This window comes from Balaenoptera musculus, chromosome 14 (assembly GCF_009873245.2).
Source record: "Balaenoptera musculus isolate JJ_BM4_2016_0621 chromosome 14, mBalMus1.pri.v3, whole genome shotgun sequence".
NCBI lineage: Eukaryota > Metazoa > Chordata > Mammalia > Artiodactyla > Balaenopteridae > Balaenoptera > Balaenoptera musculus.
In genome coordinates, this window is record NC_045798.1 from 77792916 (window position 1) to 77811995 (window position 19080).

Genomic DNA, 19080 nt, shown 5'->3' on the forward strand with positions numbered 1-19080 from the left:
TACCTCCAAGAAGCCAACGGCAAAGGCCAGACCTTCTCCTGGGGCAAGGCCATACATCCAAAGCTCTTCTACCACAAAACAAATATATGCCTAACATTTGAAGGAGGCAGTGTGGAGTAGGAGGTTCTTAATTCAATTTCCCAACAGATTTGACCATCAATATCAGTATTGCAATCTTGCTGCTAAGACAATGCCAGTGTTAGCATCTTATTGAGGTGTGAGTAGTAGACAGAACCTGAAAAATAAGAGTCAAAAGATAGCAGCACATTTGCTAGAGTTCCACTCAGTCATCAACAACTGGTCAAGCTTAGCCTATCATTCAACCAAAATGTCTCCCAAAGCAATGCCACTCGGGTTTGCAGGTTTCCATTCGACTCTGCGTTTCCCAAAACAGGAGTGATCTTCACCCATCCAGACATCTTCTAATTGAGCTCTCTTCAGAGACTGTATCATCTCTTGCTATGAACCTCCTTCAAGGCATTTATGTAGCATTGGATTTTCCTTGTCACATAATCTGTTTATTCATTCCTTTCCCCCTTGGCTACCATTTCTCCTTCTAACTACAGGTTCAGCCATTCCTCAAGTGGTTCCAAAGTCGGTCCTAGGGCGAAAGAGTCTACCTGCTTGTGAACACATGTGCACCTCTTTACATTCCCCTGGTCCGTGTGCCTGCAAAACCAGTTCCATTTTCTTATGGAACCCTTCTGGGCACTGCCTTCTCCATTAGAGTGTTTCTTTAACATCACCCAAGACAACATGTGTATTTCAGGTTTCAAGATTATTTTATGTACTTCTGTCATTGGGGCAGTTTCCATTAATGTCCAATAGCAAGCTAGTAATTGCCCCTTAAATGGCAATTCTCTGGTCTAAAATCTCAGCAGCCATTGACAGGTGGTGCTCACAGCCTTTTGCCATAAGCCCCAGTCTGAGTAAAGATTCCAGGATTTCTTTCAAATGGTTTTATGGATAAGATCTAGCAATATTTCCAGATGAGGAATATATGCACCTCCAAAATTCAAATAAACCAAGTAGACACCAGTCTTACAACATGTTTTGTCAACCAGGTATCCCATACTGGTTTTTTTTTTTTTTTTTTTTTTGAGGGGGGTGTGCCCCGCTCGGCTTGTAGAATCTTAGTTCCCAGACCAGGGATCGAACCTGGGCCACCGGCAGTAGAAGCATGGAGTCCTAAACACTGGACCGCCAGGGAATTTCTTCCCATACTGTTTAAAATTAACAGCCTGTGTGGGCTCAGGCAATGGTATTGGTTCCCATTTAGCCTGGTCAATCAATATTGAAGGTCAGATTTACCTGCCTTCTGATTTACAGTACGAGGTAGGGGAAGCTTTCCCCAATCAGACACAAAATCCATCCCCATAGTACCTTCACGTAAAGGAGACACAACCACTTTACATAGAGTCTGCCCCAACATTCCAATTTTCATCCAACCTTTCACCTTAATTCTGTCAACCTCTGCAGCCCCATCGCCTCTCACCCGAACTGTAGAACTGTAGTCTGTGTTGGGACTTCACCAACAGGTTTTAGAACCACCTAAATGTCCATCAGTGAATGAATGGATAAAGAAAATGTGGTAAATGTATAAAATGGAATATTAGTCAGTCTTAAAAAATAAGGGCATCCTGCCAGTTGTGACAACATGAATGAACCTGGAGGACATTACACTAAGTGATATATGAAAGGATTTCACAGAAACTTTGCGACGCAGAAAGACAAATATTACATGGTCTCACGTATACATGGAACCTAAAAGAAAAAAAAAATCCAAACTCAAAGTAACAGAGAGCAAAATGGTGGTTACCGGAGTCTGGATGTGGGGGAAAGGGGAGATTAAAATTTTTAAAAAAAGAAAAAGAAAAGAGAGACAGTAGAATGGTGGTTTCCAGGGGCTGGGGGAGGAGGTCATGGAGAGTCACGGTTTCATGGGTACAGAGTTTCAGTTGTGCAAGATTAAAAGAATTCTGGAAATGAAGATGGTGATGGTTGCACAACAATATGAATGTACTTCATACCATCAAACTGTTCACTTAAAAATGATTGGTAGTAAATTTCATGTTATGTGTATTTTATCACCATAAAAAAATTTGGAAAAAGTCAGTTCTCCCCAAACTGGTATACTGTCTCAATGTACTTCCTATCAAAATCCCAGCAAGATTTTTTTTTGTAGCTATAGACAAGTTTATTCTAAAATTTATATTAAAAGGTAAAGAAACTAGAATAGCTAAAGCATAAAAAAAAAAAAAAAAGAGGGAGGAATCAGTCTACCTGATTTCAAGACTTATTATTTAGCTACAGTAATAAAGACAGTGTGGTATTGGCAGAGGGAGATATACATAGGTCAATGGAAGCCAGAAACAGACCCACACTAATACACCCAACTGGTTTTTGACAAAGGTGCAAAAGCAGTTTGATGGAGGAAAGGTAGCCTTTTCAAGAAATAGTGCTGGCAGGGAGATCAGCTCGGTGTTTTATGACCACCTAGAGGAGCGGGATAGGGAGGGTGGGAGGGAGGCGCAAGAGGGAGGGGATATGGGGATATATGTATATGTATAGCTGACTCACTTTGTTATACAGCAACAACTAACACAACAATGTAAAGCAATTATACTCCAATAAAGATATTAAAAAAAAAAAAAAGTAATGGTGCTGAGAAAATTGGACATCCATCGACAAAGAAAGGAAACTCGACCTCAACTTTACAGCTTCTGCAAAAATTAACTCAGGTGGTGTGATGGTTAATTTTATATGTTGGCTTGATTAGACCACCAGGTGCCCAGATATTTGGTCAAAAGTTATTCTGGGAACTTCTGGGAGAGTGTATTTAATGAGACAAACATTTAAATCAGTAAACTGAGTAAAGCAGATGGCCCTCCCCAATGGGGGTGGGTCTCATCCAATCCATTGAAGGCCTAGATAGAACCAAAAGGCTGACCCTCCCCCAAGGAAGAGATCATTATTCCTGTCTGACGACCTTTGAACTGGAACATTGCCTATTTTTCTTGCCTTTGGACTTGAGTTGAAACACTGGCTCTTCTTAGGTCTCCAGCTTGCCAACTTACCATGCAGATCTTGGGATTTGCCAGCTTCCATAATCACGGGAGCCAACTTCTTATATTTTATATACATGTACATGTATATACATATCTTCTATCTGTTCTGTTTCTCTGGAGAGCCCTAATACAGAAGGGATCATGAACTTAAATGTAGAACTATAGAAAAAAAAACACTGGATTTAAAAGAATGAAGACTTTGGTCAATCAGGAAAAAAAAAAAATCAGGTCCTTTGTTTAAAAAGGAAACCAGGCTAGTCTCAGATTTCTCCACAGTGACACTGAACATGAGAGAACAATAATACATCTATAAGATCCTCAAGGAAGGAATGTTGAGCCAAGGTTTTCTATCCAGCTAATCTGTATTTCACCCGTTGAACATGTAATAATTAAGGAAATATTTTTCCCATGAGTGCTTCTTGAGAAAAGTGTTAAGGCTATTATCTTAGTCTGTTTGGGCAGCTATAACAGAATACCATAGACTGGGTGGCTTATAAACAACAGAAATCTATTTCTCACATTTCTAGAGGCTGGCAAGTCCAAGATCAAGGCACTGGCAGATTGAGTGTTTGATAAGAGTTCACTTCCTGGTTCACAGATGTGTCTTTTCACCGTGTCCTCACCTGGAGGAAGGGGGAAGGGAGCTCTCTAGGGTGTCTTCAGTGAGGGCCCTTATCCCGTTCATGAGGCCATAATCACCTCTCAAAGACCCCACCTTCAAATACCATCATGTTGGGCCTTAGGATTTAACACATGAGTTTGGGAGACACAAACATTCAGCTTATAGCAGGAACTTCAACTGGTCAAAAGATGACTGAGAAAAGTAAAGTAAAAGGACTGTCTTTTGAGAATTTGGCAAATGAATATGTCTAACTGTAGAACGAAGACTAAAACAAATGTATGGTCTAGGGTAAAGATGGTATACAAATGTTATACACCTTAACAATGTAGAAATAATAAAAGAAACATGTTTTGGGAGGGGAAGGAGGAAACACGTGGAAGGTAGGATGACTTTACTAATTGCCTCATTTATACCTGACGTCCAAATATACTGGTTAAAATTGACAAATCAAGTAATAGAAGTATAAATATTTACCACTATAAAGGTAAACATTCAGAAATATATTATTGACTTAAATCAGGTGAGTTGGGAAGGAAGCAGTATATAAATTTTATTGCTGCTTATGGTGAAGGATTAACAGATCCTATCAAAGGAAGCAGATATGGGGCTAAATAAGGTCTAATTATAGAGGCAAACAACTATACTACAAACTATCCTAATGAGAGGTTAGTTAAAAAGGCAGAGGGAAAAATAACACTACCACTCTTTACAGATGATGATTACGTTCTCTGCTGCCTTCCACAGCAAGTGCTCTTTCCGAGTCTCGAGAATTCCCCATGTTATGCAGGACCGATCGGCAACCATCAGGCAGTACTGCCCTTTTCACTCTTAGCTGAGACCAGTGCTTCTCAAATTGTGTTGAATGTCCAGGTTCCTTTTTTATTTCCTTTCTGTTGCAAACCAGTTAGAAAAATGAAATGAAAACAAACCAAAACAAAGACATGCAAAATATAATCTTTAACGATTTACTATTAAAGTCAACAGACTTAAAAATACATTAAATAAATATTATCTGAACAAACAAAGAGAAAAAGAATGACACAACTGTATAGGCTGTTCATAGAAAGTATGCATAGGGACTTCCCCGGGTTGAGAGTCTGCCTGCCAATGCAGGGGACACGGGTTCGAGCCCTGGTCAAGGAAGACCCCCATGTGCTGCGGAGCAACAAAGCCCGTGCGCCACGACTACTGAGCCTGGGCTCTAGAGCCCGTGAGCCACAACTACTGAAGCCCGTGTGCCTGGAGTCCATGCTCCGCAACAATGAGAAGCATGCGCACCGCATGGAAGAGTAGCCCCCGCTCGCCACAACTAGAGAAAGCCTGCGAGCAGCAACAGAAGACCCAGTGCAGCCAAAATAAATAAATAAAAATAAATAAATCTATAAAAATTATTTAAAAAAAGAAAGTATGCATAAAAGTGGTTAATACAGAGAATTATTTTTGCAACAAACTATATTTTCCAAAGATGGCTGCCATGATATCTCCAATCCATGTGTTCTTTTATAATGTGACCTTGATGCTCATTCCACTGAGTGGTGGAGTCTATGTCCCCTTCCCTTGAACCTGGGTGGACCTTTGCGACCGCCTTGACCAATGGACTGTGGCAGAGGTGACACTGCGGGCCTTATAATTATAGCTTTGAAAAGGCCATGTAGCTTCTCCCTGGTTTTCTTGGGACAGTCGCCCTTGCATTTGATCCATTGTCCTTGAGTAAGCTCAAGCAGTCTGTGGATAGGTCCATGTAAACAAGAACTGAGGCCTCCGGCCCACAGTCCAGTTGACTCCCAGCCAGTAGCTGACGCCAACTTGACAGCCATGTGAATAAGCCATTTTCAAAGTGTATCCTCCGTCCCCCAGTGACAATGCATGGAGCCCTATCCGTATGGCAGATTCATGAGCAGAATAAATGGTTGCGGTTGTTTTGAACCACTGAGTTGTGGGGTTATAACTGGTAACAGAAGTAACAGATAACTGTAACACTATTACACTGGCAGCTTTCTATTATTTTGCTTTCATAACAAAATTGAGTGAAATAGCAGACTCATATTACATGCCTATAATCACACTATGTAGCATTTTTATCGTGAGAAATGAGCTTTCTTCTTTCTTGTTAACTTATCTAATGTATTATAGGTTGAGTTATCAACAATGCAACTCATGAGGGATAATGTTTACCAAAGCTATTTGAAGGTTTTGTTTTAATACATGCTGCATTAATAAGCTAGATACTAAAGGGCAAATGTTGTAGATTCCATTTATATGAGATACTTAGAATAGGCAAATTCACAGAGAAAGAAAATAGAATAGTGGTTATCAGGGGCTGGAGGGAGGAGAGAATGGGGAGTTATTATTTAATGGGCAGAGAGTCTGTTTGGGTGGAAAGTTCTGGAAATAGTGTTGATGGTTCTGCAACATTGTGAATGTACTTAATGCCACTGAATTGTACACCTAAAAATATTAAAAAATGGTAAATTTTATGTTATGTATATTTTACCACAATAAAAAAAACGCTCACTTCATAAAACTTAGAAAATAAGAAAATAAAGAAAAAATGTTTAATTAGTAATTCTACAACTCAGAGAGAGTTGTTCTTAGCTCTAGACTTTCCTCAGGACACCTTCTTGGGATGACCTCACAATATGTGGCAGGGTTATTAAGATAATTTTTTCTATTTTCTCTTCCCTTGTTCGAAGATAGTGGGTTTTCTTCGTATTTTGTAAACAGGCAAAAACATAATCTCCTGTAAAATATTTTCCTTTCTTCTGGCTCCCCCTACCAACAAATCCTAATCTCTCATGTCACTAAAGAGATTAAGCTAAATACCTTTGAGAGCAACGGGAGAAAAAGGAGATTTTGCAGGCTACCGGCAGGAATGGGGACAGATTTTTCACCTCACATCTGAGGGTTGGAGTGACTGGCTCCCCCCAGTGGCCAAACTTCAAACAGGGTGGCACTAAGATTTTCAGTTTCAGCAAAGATTCTCTCCTGCGTCACTGGTGCGGAAGGGGATAGCAGTGGGACGTCTATGGACTTGAATAATAAAAATGTCAGCAACACTGTTGGACTGGAGATTTATCTCCTGTTCTGAGCACTGTGTAAGCCTTTTGGACTTTAGAACAAGCCTTGGAGGAAGAGGTCTAATAAAGACTAACAGTGATTTTCCTGACAGCACAGTAGATTTAGGTTTGATTTAATGATAATGTAGAAATATGATATTTTAGTCTACTGGAGTTTGTGAACGGAAATTTAGACTCGCCATTAGCGAGTTCCCATAATTGCAACATCCCCTAAAGTAACAGGAAAATTTGTCAACGTGTTTTCTCTACTTTGTAGCCAAACGTATAGCAGAAGGAATCTGTGAGAACTAATGTTCTGCCTCTTAGAGGAAAGGGGTGTGTGTGTGTGTGTGTGTACTTTTATATAGATTCTAGACATATCGCCTTGGAGATTAACGGCTGTTGAGAGCAGACAGCCATACTCATTGGCCAGGGCTGTGCCCACAATATACCCGTTGTTAACCATTTTTATCATCGCCCTTCCCACTTTCATGTGGCTGCTACCAATTTCTTCCATTTTCAGTTTTAAAGTTTTTATTTCATAACCTAGAGTTCCTTTGATACTTTGTAATCACTTTTTAATATGGAATGTTTAAAGGCTTCTATAAAGTTGTCAGTGGATTCTTAAAGGAATTATTTATGGTCTAAGACATCATGCATTGCAATTAAGTACACGAAAGCCTTTTAATGTTGCAACGTATGATGTCTTAGGCCATAAATAATTCTTTTAAGAATCCACTGACAATTTTATAGAAGTCTTTGGGAAAATAGGATATAAGGCTTAAGAGTTTTGGCAACTTTCCAAGATACAACTATTCCCATATCAAGAATACCTACATTCAAATGCTTTGTCATTTCAGCCAGAATGGTGATCACTTGTATACAGTAAGCACGGTTCCATGACCTTGTTCATAGATAATTCGTGGGTCTGTGTTAAGTGCTTGGGAAATATCAAGATCAGTCAGTGATGGATTCTACCACTACATGTTTTTAAAGTTGGCTCTTAAATTTCATCTCCTCCAGAAATGATCTTTAATCCTTCAGTCCTAGTTATTTACTTAGTCACATTTGCTTTTTGTGGGGCTGTGAATGTGTGTATGTGCAATTTCAAAATAAGTTGCAGACATCATGGGACTCTTGTCTCTCATCCCTGTATGTCCGTAATTCAGGACGTATCACCTGAAAATAAGGGCCCCAGAAACACCAGTATAACCACAATACCATTATCACACCCAAGACAATAGCAATTCCATATTATCTGATATCTAGTTTGTATTCATATTTCTTCAATTATATCCAAATTGTTTTTTTACAGCTGTTTTTTCCTCAAATCAAGGTTCTCATATTGCATTAAGTTATTGGGTTATGTGTCTTCAGTTTCTTTTAATCCAGGGAAGTCCTTCAACCTTTTATTTATTTTTTGTTTAATGACATTGACTTTTTGGAGAGACCAGGCCAGTTGTCTAGCAGATGTTCACATTCTCTTTGGACTGATTGGTTCCTCATGATGTTATTTATTTCCCTCTCCCCTGAATTTTCTGTAACCAGCAGTTAGGTCTATGGTTTGATTGGATTCAGATTACATATTTTTGGTAGGAACACTTCCTAAGTGTATTTGGTATTGCATCCCACCAGGCAGTGCAGTCAGGTTACCCACGCTCAATTTGATTTCTTGGGTAAGGTGGTGACAACCATGTATCTCCTGGTAAAGATCATGTTCCCCTCTGCAATGAGCAAGTACTCTGGGAGGGACACTTGGAAATGTTGGTAGATTGCCACCACCAACTCCTCCCATTCCTGTTTGCAATTCCTCTACCCCCGACAAGAGGTAGAATCTATTTCTCATCCCTTGAAGCTGGATTGGCCTTGTAACTTGGTTTGACCAATATAATGTGATAGAAGAGGTATTTCTTTATTTCTGGTCCTAGGCTTTAAGAGGCCTTGAAGCTTCTTTTTTCCCTCTCGGGATTAAGCCACCAAGTGAAGGAACTCAGGGTAGACTCTGAATGATGAGGGACCACATGAAGGGGAGAAGCCCAGCCAGCCCAGCTGGAGGCACCAGACGTGAGTGGAGCCATCTGGATTCCTCCGCCTTGGTCAAGCCGCCCTCGCCAAACGCCACGTACAGCAGAGGCAAGCCCTCTCCAGGGAGCTCTGCTAAACTGCAGTCATGAGAAATAATAGACGGTGTTTTAAGGCACTGTGATTTTGAATGATTTGTCTTATAGGAAACAGATCTCATGTAAATATTCTTTCATTCAATAGTTTTAGCATCATCAATCATCCTTGCCTGGATCAACCATGTCATTGGGGTTGCCAGAGGATAGTTTAAAATATGTTATTCTCTCTACGTTCATTAGCTGGCTTGTTTTATTGAGAGAGTGAGTGAGCAGGGGGAGAGGGGAGAACACCAGCTTTCCCTCATTGACTAGGTATAAACTAACTGTACTGTGCCTTCTAAGAATGAGGGTAAATGCTTACTCTTTCCCATTAGTTATTAGTTTCAGAATAAAAAGTTGATGTAATATTTACCTCCAAAGATGATAAATCAGGTTCTCTCCAATTCTTTTCCTCTGGTCTTGTTTAGATGTCGCTCCTCCATAGTCACATGGCAACCTATGTATAGCTCTGTCACTGAACTCCAAGTGTTGCACTGTATTCATCTGTCTATCCTGTTAACTGGACTGCAAGTTTCATTTTTTTTCTTTTCTGGCTGTGCCATGTGGCATGTGGGATCTTAGTTCCCCAACCGGGGATCGAACCCAGGTCCCCTGAAGTGGAAGCGGGGAGTCCTAACCACTGGACTGCCAGGGAATTCCCTGGACTTGTAAGTTTCTTGAGGGCAGGAACATTGGAGGCTCAGACTCAAATACACACAAAGTTCTTAGTGAAACTAGATTTCTGCCGTACTTCTACTATCAGTTTTTTCTTCATGCATATATCTTGCATAGTTTAGATAATAATTTATAATTTTTTTATCCTGCAACTGTTTTTGTCTTGGTTATCTTGATTTATTGACCTTAGACATGATTCTGTTTTGTATTTGATAGATGAGCTCTTAGCTCACTTACATTAACCCTTCTCTTCTCCCTCCCAATTTTTGATAGTAAATATCACCATTTAGAATTCTTTTATTGGTTACATTTGAAACTTTTAATATTTTAAAACCACTATTTCTTCATCAATTTTTGAAACCTTGCATTACTTCCATTTTTTAAGATTAAGCTTATATAATGTCTGCATCCTTTTTTAAAAAAGGATTTAAGATATGGGGATATATGTATATGTATAGCTGATTCACTTTGTTATAAAGCAGAAACTAATACACCATTGTAAAGCAATTATACTCCAATAAAGATGTTAAAAAGAAAAGGATTTAACTTTTATTTTTAAAAAATATTTTATTTTTATTTTTTTGGCCGCCCTGCGCAGCTTGTGGGATCTTAGCTCCTCACCACGGATTGAACCCGGGCCCTCAGCAGTGAAAGTGCGGAGTCCTAACCAGTGGATCACCAGGGAATTCCTGTCTATATCCTTTCTAACACACCTCTTTCAATACTCAACGATCTCAGATGTATCTTAATGAAATATTAGGCAAACAGAAGAACATATAAAATGTAGGCCCTGATACTCTCTAAAACTCACTTTTCTGCACTGTCCATCCTGAGGAGTTAAATGGGTCCCTGGTAGATAACACCACACAGCATCTTCCATGTTCTGAATAGTGGCACAAATTGGTGTGATTTCTCCTAGGTTTGTAAATACTGCTTTACTGTTTTTTTAGGAGAGGGGAGTTCCAGGGGCCCTTCTTTTCCTATCAACCTTCACTCCTTGGGCCAGGGAACTGCTGTGGTGACTCTGACCACTGCTGAGGATACTTGTGCAGAGTGCCACTGGGCCTGCTGTGGTGCAGACTCCAGTCAAAACTCCACCCCACTTATCACTGGCCTCCCATAAAGGCTCTCTTGAATAGTGGACCACAATGACTTTCTGATTCTCTGGTAAAGAATATTAGCTCAGGAACTTCCCTGGCGGTCCAGTGGTTAAGACTCCGTGCTTCCAATGCAGGGGGCGTGGGTTTGATCCCTGGTCTGGGAACTAAGATCCCACATGCCGCATGGCACATCCAAAAAAAAAAAAAGACCACAAAAAACAAAGAATATTAGTTCAGAGCCAGTGTCCAGTAATGCTGTATTCCCTTTCTTTATTTCACGGTAGCCTTAAGCAGCGTCAGACCCTTTGGGGAAAGCTGAAGGGAAGCTCCCAGTGCACCTGAGATGTTCCTGTAGGATCCTTCCTCAACAATACAGAGTCTCCACTTCTTTCAAGTGGTTGTAGAGTCTATGACCGGATTGTGATCTGGAAATTGAGTGGGGTGCGCCATCATGATGGGCAGACCTCTGCTTACCAGCTTTTTGTTGGTTATACCAACACAGCGGCCCTTAGTGATGATCCTAAGGACCCTGCCACCCTTGAACCACTGGTCAAGATCTCTGCAGGAAAGACCACCCTGATTATCACGCCAGCCCTGCAGCCTAATGTGGTGACCAAGTCCACCTGGCTTGTGCTGGCTAACTGCCACTACTTGGCTTCTGCAACTGAAAGATCGTTTCCAGCTCCAATGAAATCAAGGACCCAAAAAACACTCTGGAATGCATTCCTTTCATCTATCAGTGCCTTGGTTAAGGGGCTGGGTTGTGGGTCTTCTCCAGGAACTTGTGGCTTTGTGAGTGATTCTCATGTGATAAATCCACTCCAGCATTTCTCCTCCTAGATATTGGGTTCTTTCTTTCACATCACCTTAACTGGAGTTCAGAGTGGTCGACTGTCAAGTTCAGTTTCTTCAACCAGTAAAGCAAACAATTAAAATCACTCTTGGCTGCTCAAACCAAAATTCTAAATTCAGAACCTGTTGACTGAACCCATACTGATAGATTCAATCATATCTGAAATCAGACTCTTTTCTTGGATGATCACCGACATAATCCATTCCCACACATAGTTCTCGAGATACTGCCTGATACTCAGAACCCTCCAAGCTCTCACAAATATACATATTTCGATAGCATGGATCCTACTTTACTAAATTTCCTTACCTTCACATAAAAAAAAATCTTGGTGAATCTGTGAATTCCACTGATATAATTTGGCAACCTACAGGATCAAATACTGAGTTTTGCTTTTGATTACTTTAGTACGGTGAATACAACAAATGTTGCTTTTAGCACAGTCATGGCGGATCCCTGGGTTTCCAATTAGCAGTCCTTGAAGTTCTCATGCCTTCATTTTGTTGTACAGCAGCTGCAAAGTAGTTCCCCTATGTCTTGTCCTCACTGGACACTTCATTCCATGAGACCATAGGCAATAATGTAATTAGCCGTGTCACCATCCAGTAGATGCTATTGATGCTGCTGCGATCCTGTTTTTAATGTCCTGCCATCTCTGTGGTGCTCAAGATTGAAGGACCTGGGTGGCAGCACCTGATAAACCAAGGGCCCACATGACGTCTGCCACCTAATGAAGAAAAGCAGGATCTCCCCACTTTGGTTCCAAAGCAGGAAGCCAGGGCCAGTCCCAAAACCAGGTAGGCGATTTAGATGAACATTCCTCCAAAGAACATTTGTTTGATGAGTATCTTTTCTGTTCTTCTTTTTGACAGGGAAATAGGATTTACCGGCGGGCAGGAGTAAGGAGGGGACGGTGCCAAGGCGCTCAGGAGCGCAGGGCCCGCCATGTGTCCAGGGGTACGCCTAGGGCTGTGTTCGACCCCACAGTCTTCCGGGGTCATGAGCTGCTTTTCAGCAACCATGTTTTCAAATTCATCCACATTAAACTTAGTATATCCCTGCTTCCTGGAGATGTGGATCTTCTGGTGGCCAGGGAACTTGAACTTGGCCCTGTGGAGGGCCTCAATCACATGCTCCTTGTTCTGCAGCTTGGTGCAGATGCACATTATGACTTGGCCAATGTGGACCCTGGCCCCTGTGCCCTGGGGCTTTCCAAAGGCCCCGTGCATACCTGTCTGGAGCCTAGATTGGGGACAGCATGTCAGTCATGAATGTCCACTGGGAAGGGCTGTCTTCAAGGTACCTTAGGGTAACCTGTACAGGCAACAGGCTGCTGTTTGCAGCTACTGCACCCTGGGCCCCCAAGGGGAAAAGAGCACAGTCGGCTGAATTGGAAGCAAATGCTGTCCTTTTTTCTTCTTTCTCTTCTTAAAACCTTTTCTGTTATTTCATAGAGTTCCAGAGGAGACAAATTCCTGTGATCAGCTGTCAAGCTGACTGTAATTCTTACTTAAAAACTTTTACTTTAATTTTTGGAAATTAAAGTATTTAAAGATAAAAACAAAGAAAAAAATAAGTATCCATATTCCTATCATGCAGATTTAGCCACTGTTAACTGCTTGATATATTTGTCTTCATTCTTAATTTTCTTCTCTTTTAAAAGAAATAAAAATTGCAGGGTAACAGGGAGAGAGGCAAAAACTATACATGCTCATTGTAAAGTATTCAGACTTAGAAAAAATACAAAGACTCATTCACTCAATAAATATTTATTGAGCACCCATCAGGCACCAATACTGTTCCAGACACTGAAGGTACAGGAGACAATAAAACAGACAAGAAAATCTCAGCTTTCATGGAATATACATGTTAGGAGGAAAAATTACAAATAAGAAAAGTAGTAAATTATATAGTATGTTGGATGATGGTAAGTGCTACAGAGAAAAATAAAGCAGGGATTGGGGTATAAGGAGAGTCAGGACGAATTGCAATTTTAAATAGGATGACCAGGGAAGGTCTCAGTGGAATCTGACAATAAACTTAAAGGACCTGAAAGAGGTGAAGAAAGGAAAAAAATCAAGCCAAATCTCACTACCCATAAATAACATAATGAATGTAAGGTGAAAGTAATTCCAGATATCTTTCTATGTATATGTACAGATATCTGGATGAATGGTTATGATGAATGTACAGAAAGATACAGCTGGGAGAAATATACTGTTACAAAAAATGAATTCACACTATAAAAGATTTCTTTTCAATCATCAATAATCTGTTTATTAAGCACCTATTTTTGTTTCTGGAGACATACATATATACATACATATATCTATATCACCCAGATGTGGGTTTGGGATTGCATTAAATCTAGAATCAATTTGGTTAGAAATGATACATATATTTCAAAAATTATTTACTTATTTATGGCCTGTGGGACCTTAGTTCCCCAACCAGGGACTGAACCCAGGCCCCTGGCAGTGGAAGCACGGAGTCTTAACCACTGGACCACCAGGGAAGTCTCAGAAATGATATTTTTCATAAGAGCCTTCCAACTCATGAATGGGTCCCATCACTCCATTTATTCAGGTCTTCTTTAGTTTCTTGTGGTAATGTTTCATAATTTTCTATGCTGAGGTCTTACACATCTTTCAGATTTATTTGAAGGTATTTGATGCTTTCTGATGTTACTGCAATCAGTACTGTTTTAATTTCAATTTCTAATTGTTGCTAGAATATAGAAATACAATTATTTTTATTTATTAGCCTGTATCCTGTAATCTTCTTATATTCAGATTCTAAGTTTATTAATTTGGATTTTCTACATACACAATCATGTCACCTGAGAATGACAATTCTGTTTCTTCCTTTTTAACACTGGCTAGAATCTCCTGCACAAAACTGAAAAGGAGTGGTGACAGCAGGCACCTTTGTCTTCTTCCTGATCTCTGGGGAGTTAAAGTTTTCAATAATTCACAATTAAGTATGATGTTTGTTAGAATTTGTTTGTTTCTTTAGTGGATGCTCTTTATTAAATTCAGAAGCTCTCTTCAATTCCTAGTTTGAGTTAAAAAAAGAAAAATCACAAACGGGTGCTGGATTTTATTAAATGCTTTTTATGACTCTATGAAGCTAACTTTTTCCCTTTATTCCTGTAAATGTGGTAAATATTAATTTTTCAATGTTGAACTACAGTCCTTGCTTTGCGTTGCAGCATGTAAATGGAAACTTGCTGGTTTCTGTGGCGTAAATCACTTCCACCATGGCAGGTTTCAAGCTACCAATGAGGTGACTGAACAGGTGGGCAGAAATGTGTAAAAATGGTTCTTGTGAGCCAGTATGAGCCAGCTCTGGCACACCTCTGATTTCAGTTCCCAGTAACGAAAATGTACCACAACTTCACTAGACCAGCAGGAACAAAGCAACTTCAAATTACCTATTTTATTAAAAGTCTCACAGACAATCTAGGAAGTAGATAAAATATGGATATAACTCCCTTAATTTTTTCAAGCCTTTATTAAGTACCTAATAAACAGTGTCTAGCACTATGCTAATGCAAAGGAAAACATAACTGTTTGAAGAGCTTACAATCTAAATGATCTAAACAAAATTAACAGAGTGTGCTTGACACTTGGAGAAAAATCTTAAGATAGTCACAACAACTCGGTGCTAAAGAAATCCAAAGGTTGGATGGGGTAGTTTAGGAATTCTTCCTGGAAGAGATTATATGGGTCATAAGCTAGGTCTTAATGGAAATCACGGGATTTGGACCAGCAGAGGAAAGAAGAAAGGAGGCAGGAAATCACCCGGTACCCGTGAGAGCTCACAAAGCTGGGCAACATTTCCAGCACTGTGTTGGGGAGGTGTGCCTCCATTTCCTACCTGTGCCGCTGCCAAGTGGCTAAATGATACTTCACATTAGTAATCAAATACACTCATTCTGTCTCTCTGCATGTTGATGACAGTAAACTCAAAAACCAATTTCCTACTGAAATACTTTTATAATTAAGGTCCCTATAGAGTTTTCAGACTGAGACAAAAAAATGTTCTTAAACATCCAGGAACAGCTAGCTCATAGAGTTGCTCAAGTAGGGTTTACTTGGTGGCTCAGAAAACATCTACCCAAAATCACAATGGCCAAGGTCCAGACAGAGCCTGAATATTGTTTCCTCTTGAGTATTTATCTGCCCATAAAGAACACATGGAAATGACTTATGCTCTACCATTCTAAAATAAGTCTAAAATTATTAGATTCTAGAAACAGTTTTAAAACCAGAAATGTGGAAAATGGAGCTATGGCTAGAAGTGACATGGATACTGAGGCACGGTTCTCAGAGCACATGTAAGAATTGAGGGATCAAGTATCCACTTATCATCAACACTGGACTTACACACTACTTGGCCAATTTAAGTAAAATACTTCCTCAAAACAAATTTTGGATTCACAAAAAAATCTGGATTTCAGCTATTATATAGTTATAATAATATAGTTATGTTAATTCTCCTAATGATATGATTAATAGCAATACTGTATGATTCTGAGGTGGATAAAGTAAAATGTCTCGTAAGACATACGCAAAGAACTCAGTGTTGGTGTGCCAATTCCCAACCCTCACACAGAAGTTACTGAAAAATAGACTTTTCATGCATACATCCTTAATTAATAATTTTTAATGATTTCTTTGTATCTAATCAACTTAGATAATATTTTCTCCTATATGGAAGATCCCAAAATAAAGAAGCACACACAGAATATAGCCAATAGTAGGTTGTATCAATTTACTTCACGTAAGAACAGCATATTTCAGGCCTACGACTTCCATTTAATATCAACGAAAACAATCTGTACAGAAAACCCAAAGGCAACCATATAGCACAATATGTAAAATGTGCAAATATACTTTAAAAGGCAAGTTATTCTATAGCATTTTCAAGGCAGAACTTTATAGTAAATTAAGGAATCTACCTCATTCTAGCTGACTTAATAATCCTTTGCATGTAGAGCCAATGCAAATGTACAAGGCACAACTTAGTGTTGGTGCTCAAGTATATAACACACACCCTCAGATTATTTATTTGAAGATATTAAAATAACACAATATCATGTTTGTATTTTATTATTTAAGGAGACATCAGCTCATTTCTAAAGCTTCATGAAACATTACACTGATAACATACGTGTGGCCAGGACGAGCTGTTCCCTGAACTTAAAAGGTAAGACAAGACTCTAGCTAACCTACATTAAAAAAAATTTATATGTATGTACACACACCCCCCCCCCCCCCACCATACACAAGAAACTTCCCATAATCCAAAGGGAGGCTGTTCCTTTCAGCAAAGGTTCCCATTACAGTATTTCATGGCAGAATTATTTAAAAAGTACACATTTATTAACCACCTGTTTTGGTCAATCTTGCTACAAAAAGACACTGAAATAGACAATTTTCTTCTTCAAGATAGAGACAATGCCTAATTTAGAGAGTCTTTCTCTTGAGATTGCACAGTAAAAGGTATTATTTAATTAAATATAAAAAAGCTTGCTGCTTTTATAGAAATTATTTAAATCTACATGGAGAAAAAAGCCAACCTATCAAAAAACCAATGAGAGCCTTGGCTAGAACACAATTCAAAATCTTTCAAACCCAGTCAGTGCTCTTTGCTGTTTTACTGCCCATCCCTGAGAGTAAATCATTTTTAATTTTTTTAATAAAGTAAATAAATTTTACACTGGTGAGAATGATGCTTAAGTTTTTTTTCAAAATATGAAATAAGCCCCATTTCATTTTAGTTAAAAAATAAAAAATGAATGCTCTTTGCAAAGACCACTATTTATAACAATTTAAAATATTTGTATCTCAATCAATTTTAATCTTCTTTTTACTAGGTAATTTCTATGTTTTTGCTATTTATGTCACTCATTTGCTTATAACCCATTATTTTATAATTTTTGTTAACAGGAGGATTTAATTGGTAATGGAGCAAAAGTACATATAAAACTTAAAAGAATGCTGAAGTGAGAGACCTCTATTTTCCTGCAGTAAGAGAGTTTTACTGGAGATAATCTGACTGCCATCCAAGAAAGGCAAAAATACCTATGAAAGAGAGAACACACATGGTAAACGTCTTCCTTGTCTTTGGTCTAGCCTTCTTGGCCAAAATCTTCTGTAAACTTCTTTAATTTCAACAAGTCGTGTTCATTGACTGTGGGCTTTGTGCTAGATAGCGACCGTAACATATCCGACTGTTAGGAAAAAGAAGGGGGGGAGTATTTGTAATAGATTTGACGGAATAAAAAACATTTCTTTATCAACATTCCTAACTTTTGCCTAAGGTTAAATCTGAAAATCTGCATCGTGCCATAAACTACTGACAATAAACTCTCTTGTTTTCCTGAAGGACATCTTTGACTAAGTTATTCCTTTGCTTATAAACTTTCAGTTGCTTGCCTTGTCCCGATCACAACTTTCAAAGGCTCCTCAGCACCCTAAGGAAGTACAGTCCTCTTAGCCTGATGATCAAGGCCTCCAGAATTAAGTTCCCGATCGCTTTTCTGGCTGTATCTGTTTATTCTTAAACAAGAGAGCAGTTCGCTAAGTGCAACTCAAAAGGAATACAGTCATTCACTTATACTTACGTGAAACAGAATAATACCATTTAATCAAAATCAACTAATCAAAAAGTTTAACTGTTGGGCTTCCCTGGTGGCGCAGTGGTTGAGAGTCTGCCTGCCAATGCAGGGGACACGGGTTCCAGCCCTGGTCTGGGAAGATCCCACATGCCACGGAGCAACTGGGCCCGTGAGCCACAATTACTGAGCCTGCGCATCTGGAGCCTGTGCTCCGCAACAAGAGAGGCCGCGATGGTGAGAGGCCCGCGCACCGCGATGAAGAGTAGTCCCCACTTGCCGCAACAAGAGAAAGCCCTCGCACAGAAACGAAGACTCAACACAGTCATAAATAAATAAATAAATAAATAAAAGAACGTGAATTTCTTAAAAAAAAAAAAAAAAAAAAAAGACTGCAGTTTCAAGGCTTTATAAAAAAAAAAAAAAGTTTAACTGTTAGTTAAAATTACAATCAAAATGGTAAGAAAATATACAAATATCAAGGATTCATTAAAAAATTAACTTCTAGGCCATGTCTCCTGTAAAACAGTATGGAAAACAGTCAAAAGAACCAAAACTTTAAAAAATAAACCAAGGATTGCAACAAAAAAGGATTTCTGAATAATTTCTCAGATAAGCATTGTGGTTGATTAACACATAAATATATCTATGTTTACAGATATATTTCTCTCTCTATATGCATATAAACTTATATACATATATGTACATATATGTCTATATATCTAGGTCTACATATCATGTGAAAGTTTCCCCTTTGAAAGTTACTGTTAATTTTGACATATAGTTAAAAATCTATAACTAAAGCAGAAGATTTTAAAAAATGACTGTTCATCAATAAGAAAACATAAACATAATAAACGTACATTTTCAATCACAGTAAGTTCCCTAAAATTAATATGGCTTACAAAATAAAAAAGTCTTATGA

At 39.0% G+C, this 19080-nt stretch overlaps 1 protein-coding gene and 1 pseudogene across 1 annotated transcript in view; both read right to left on the bottom strand.

The window, feature by feature from the left end:
- Positions 1–12819: 12819 nt before the first annotated feature.
- Positions 12820–12933, bottom strand: LOC118880457 (annotated as a pseudogene).
- Positions 12934–16285: 3352 nt separating this feature from the next.
- The window catches only part of VPS4B (vacuolar protein sorting 4 homolog B), a 31188-nt gene continuing 28393 nt past the window's right edge, over positions 16286–19080 (bottom strand). The window contains exon 11 of the mRNA XM_036823421.1: positions 16286–17771. Coding sequence (XP_036679316.1) covers positions 17670–17771 — 102 coding nt within the window. The 3' untranslated portion in view covers positions 16286–17669. The remainder of the gene's footprint in view (positions 17772–19080) is intronic.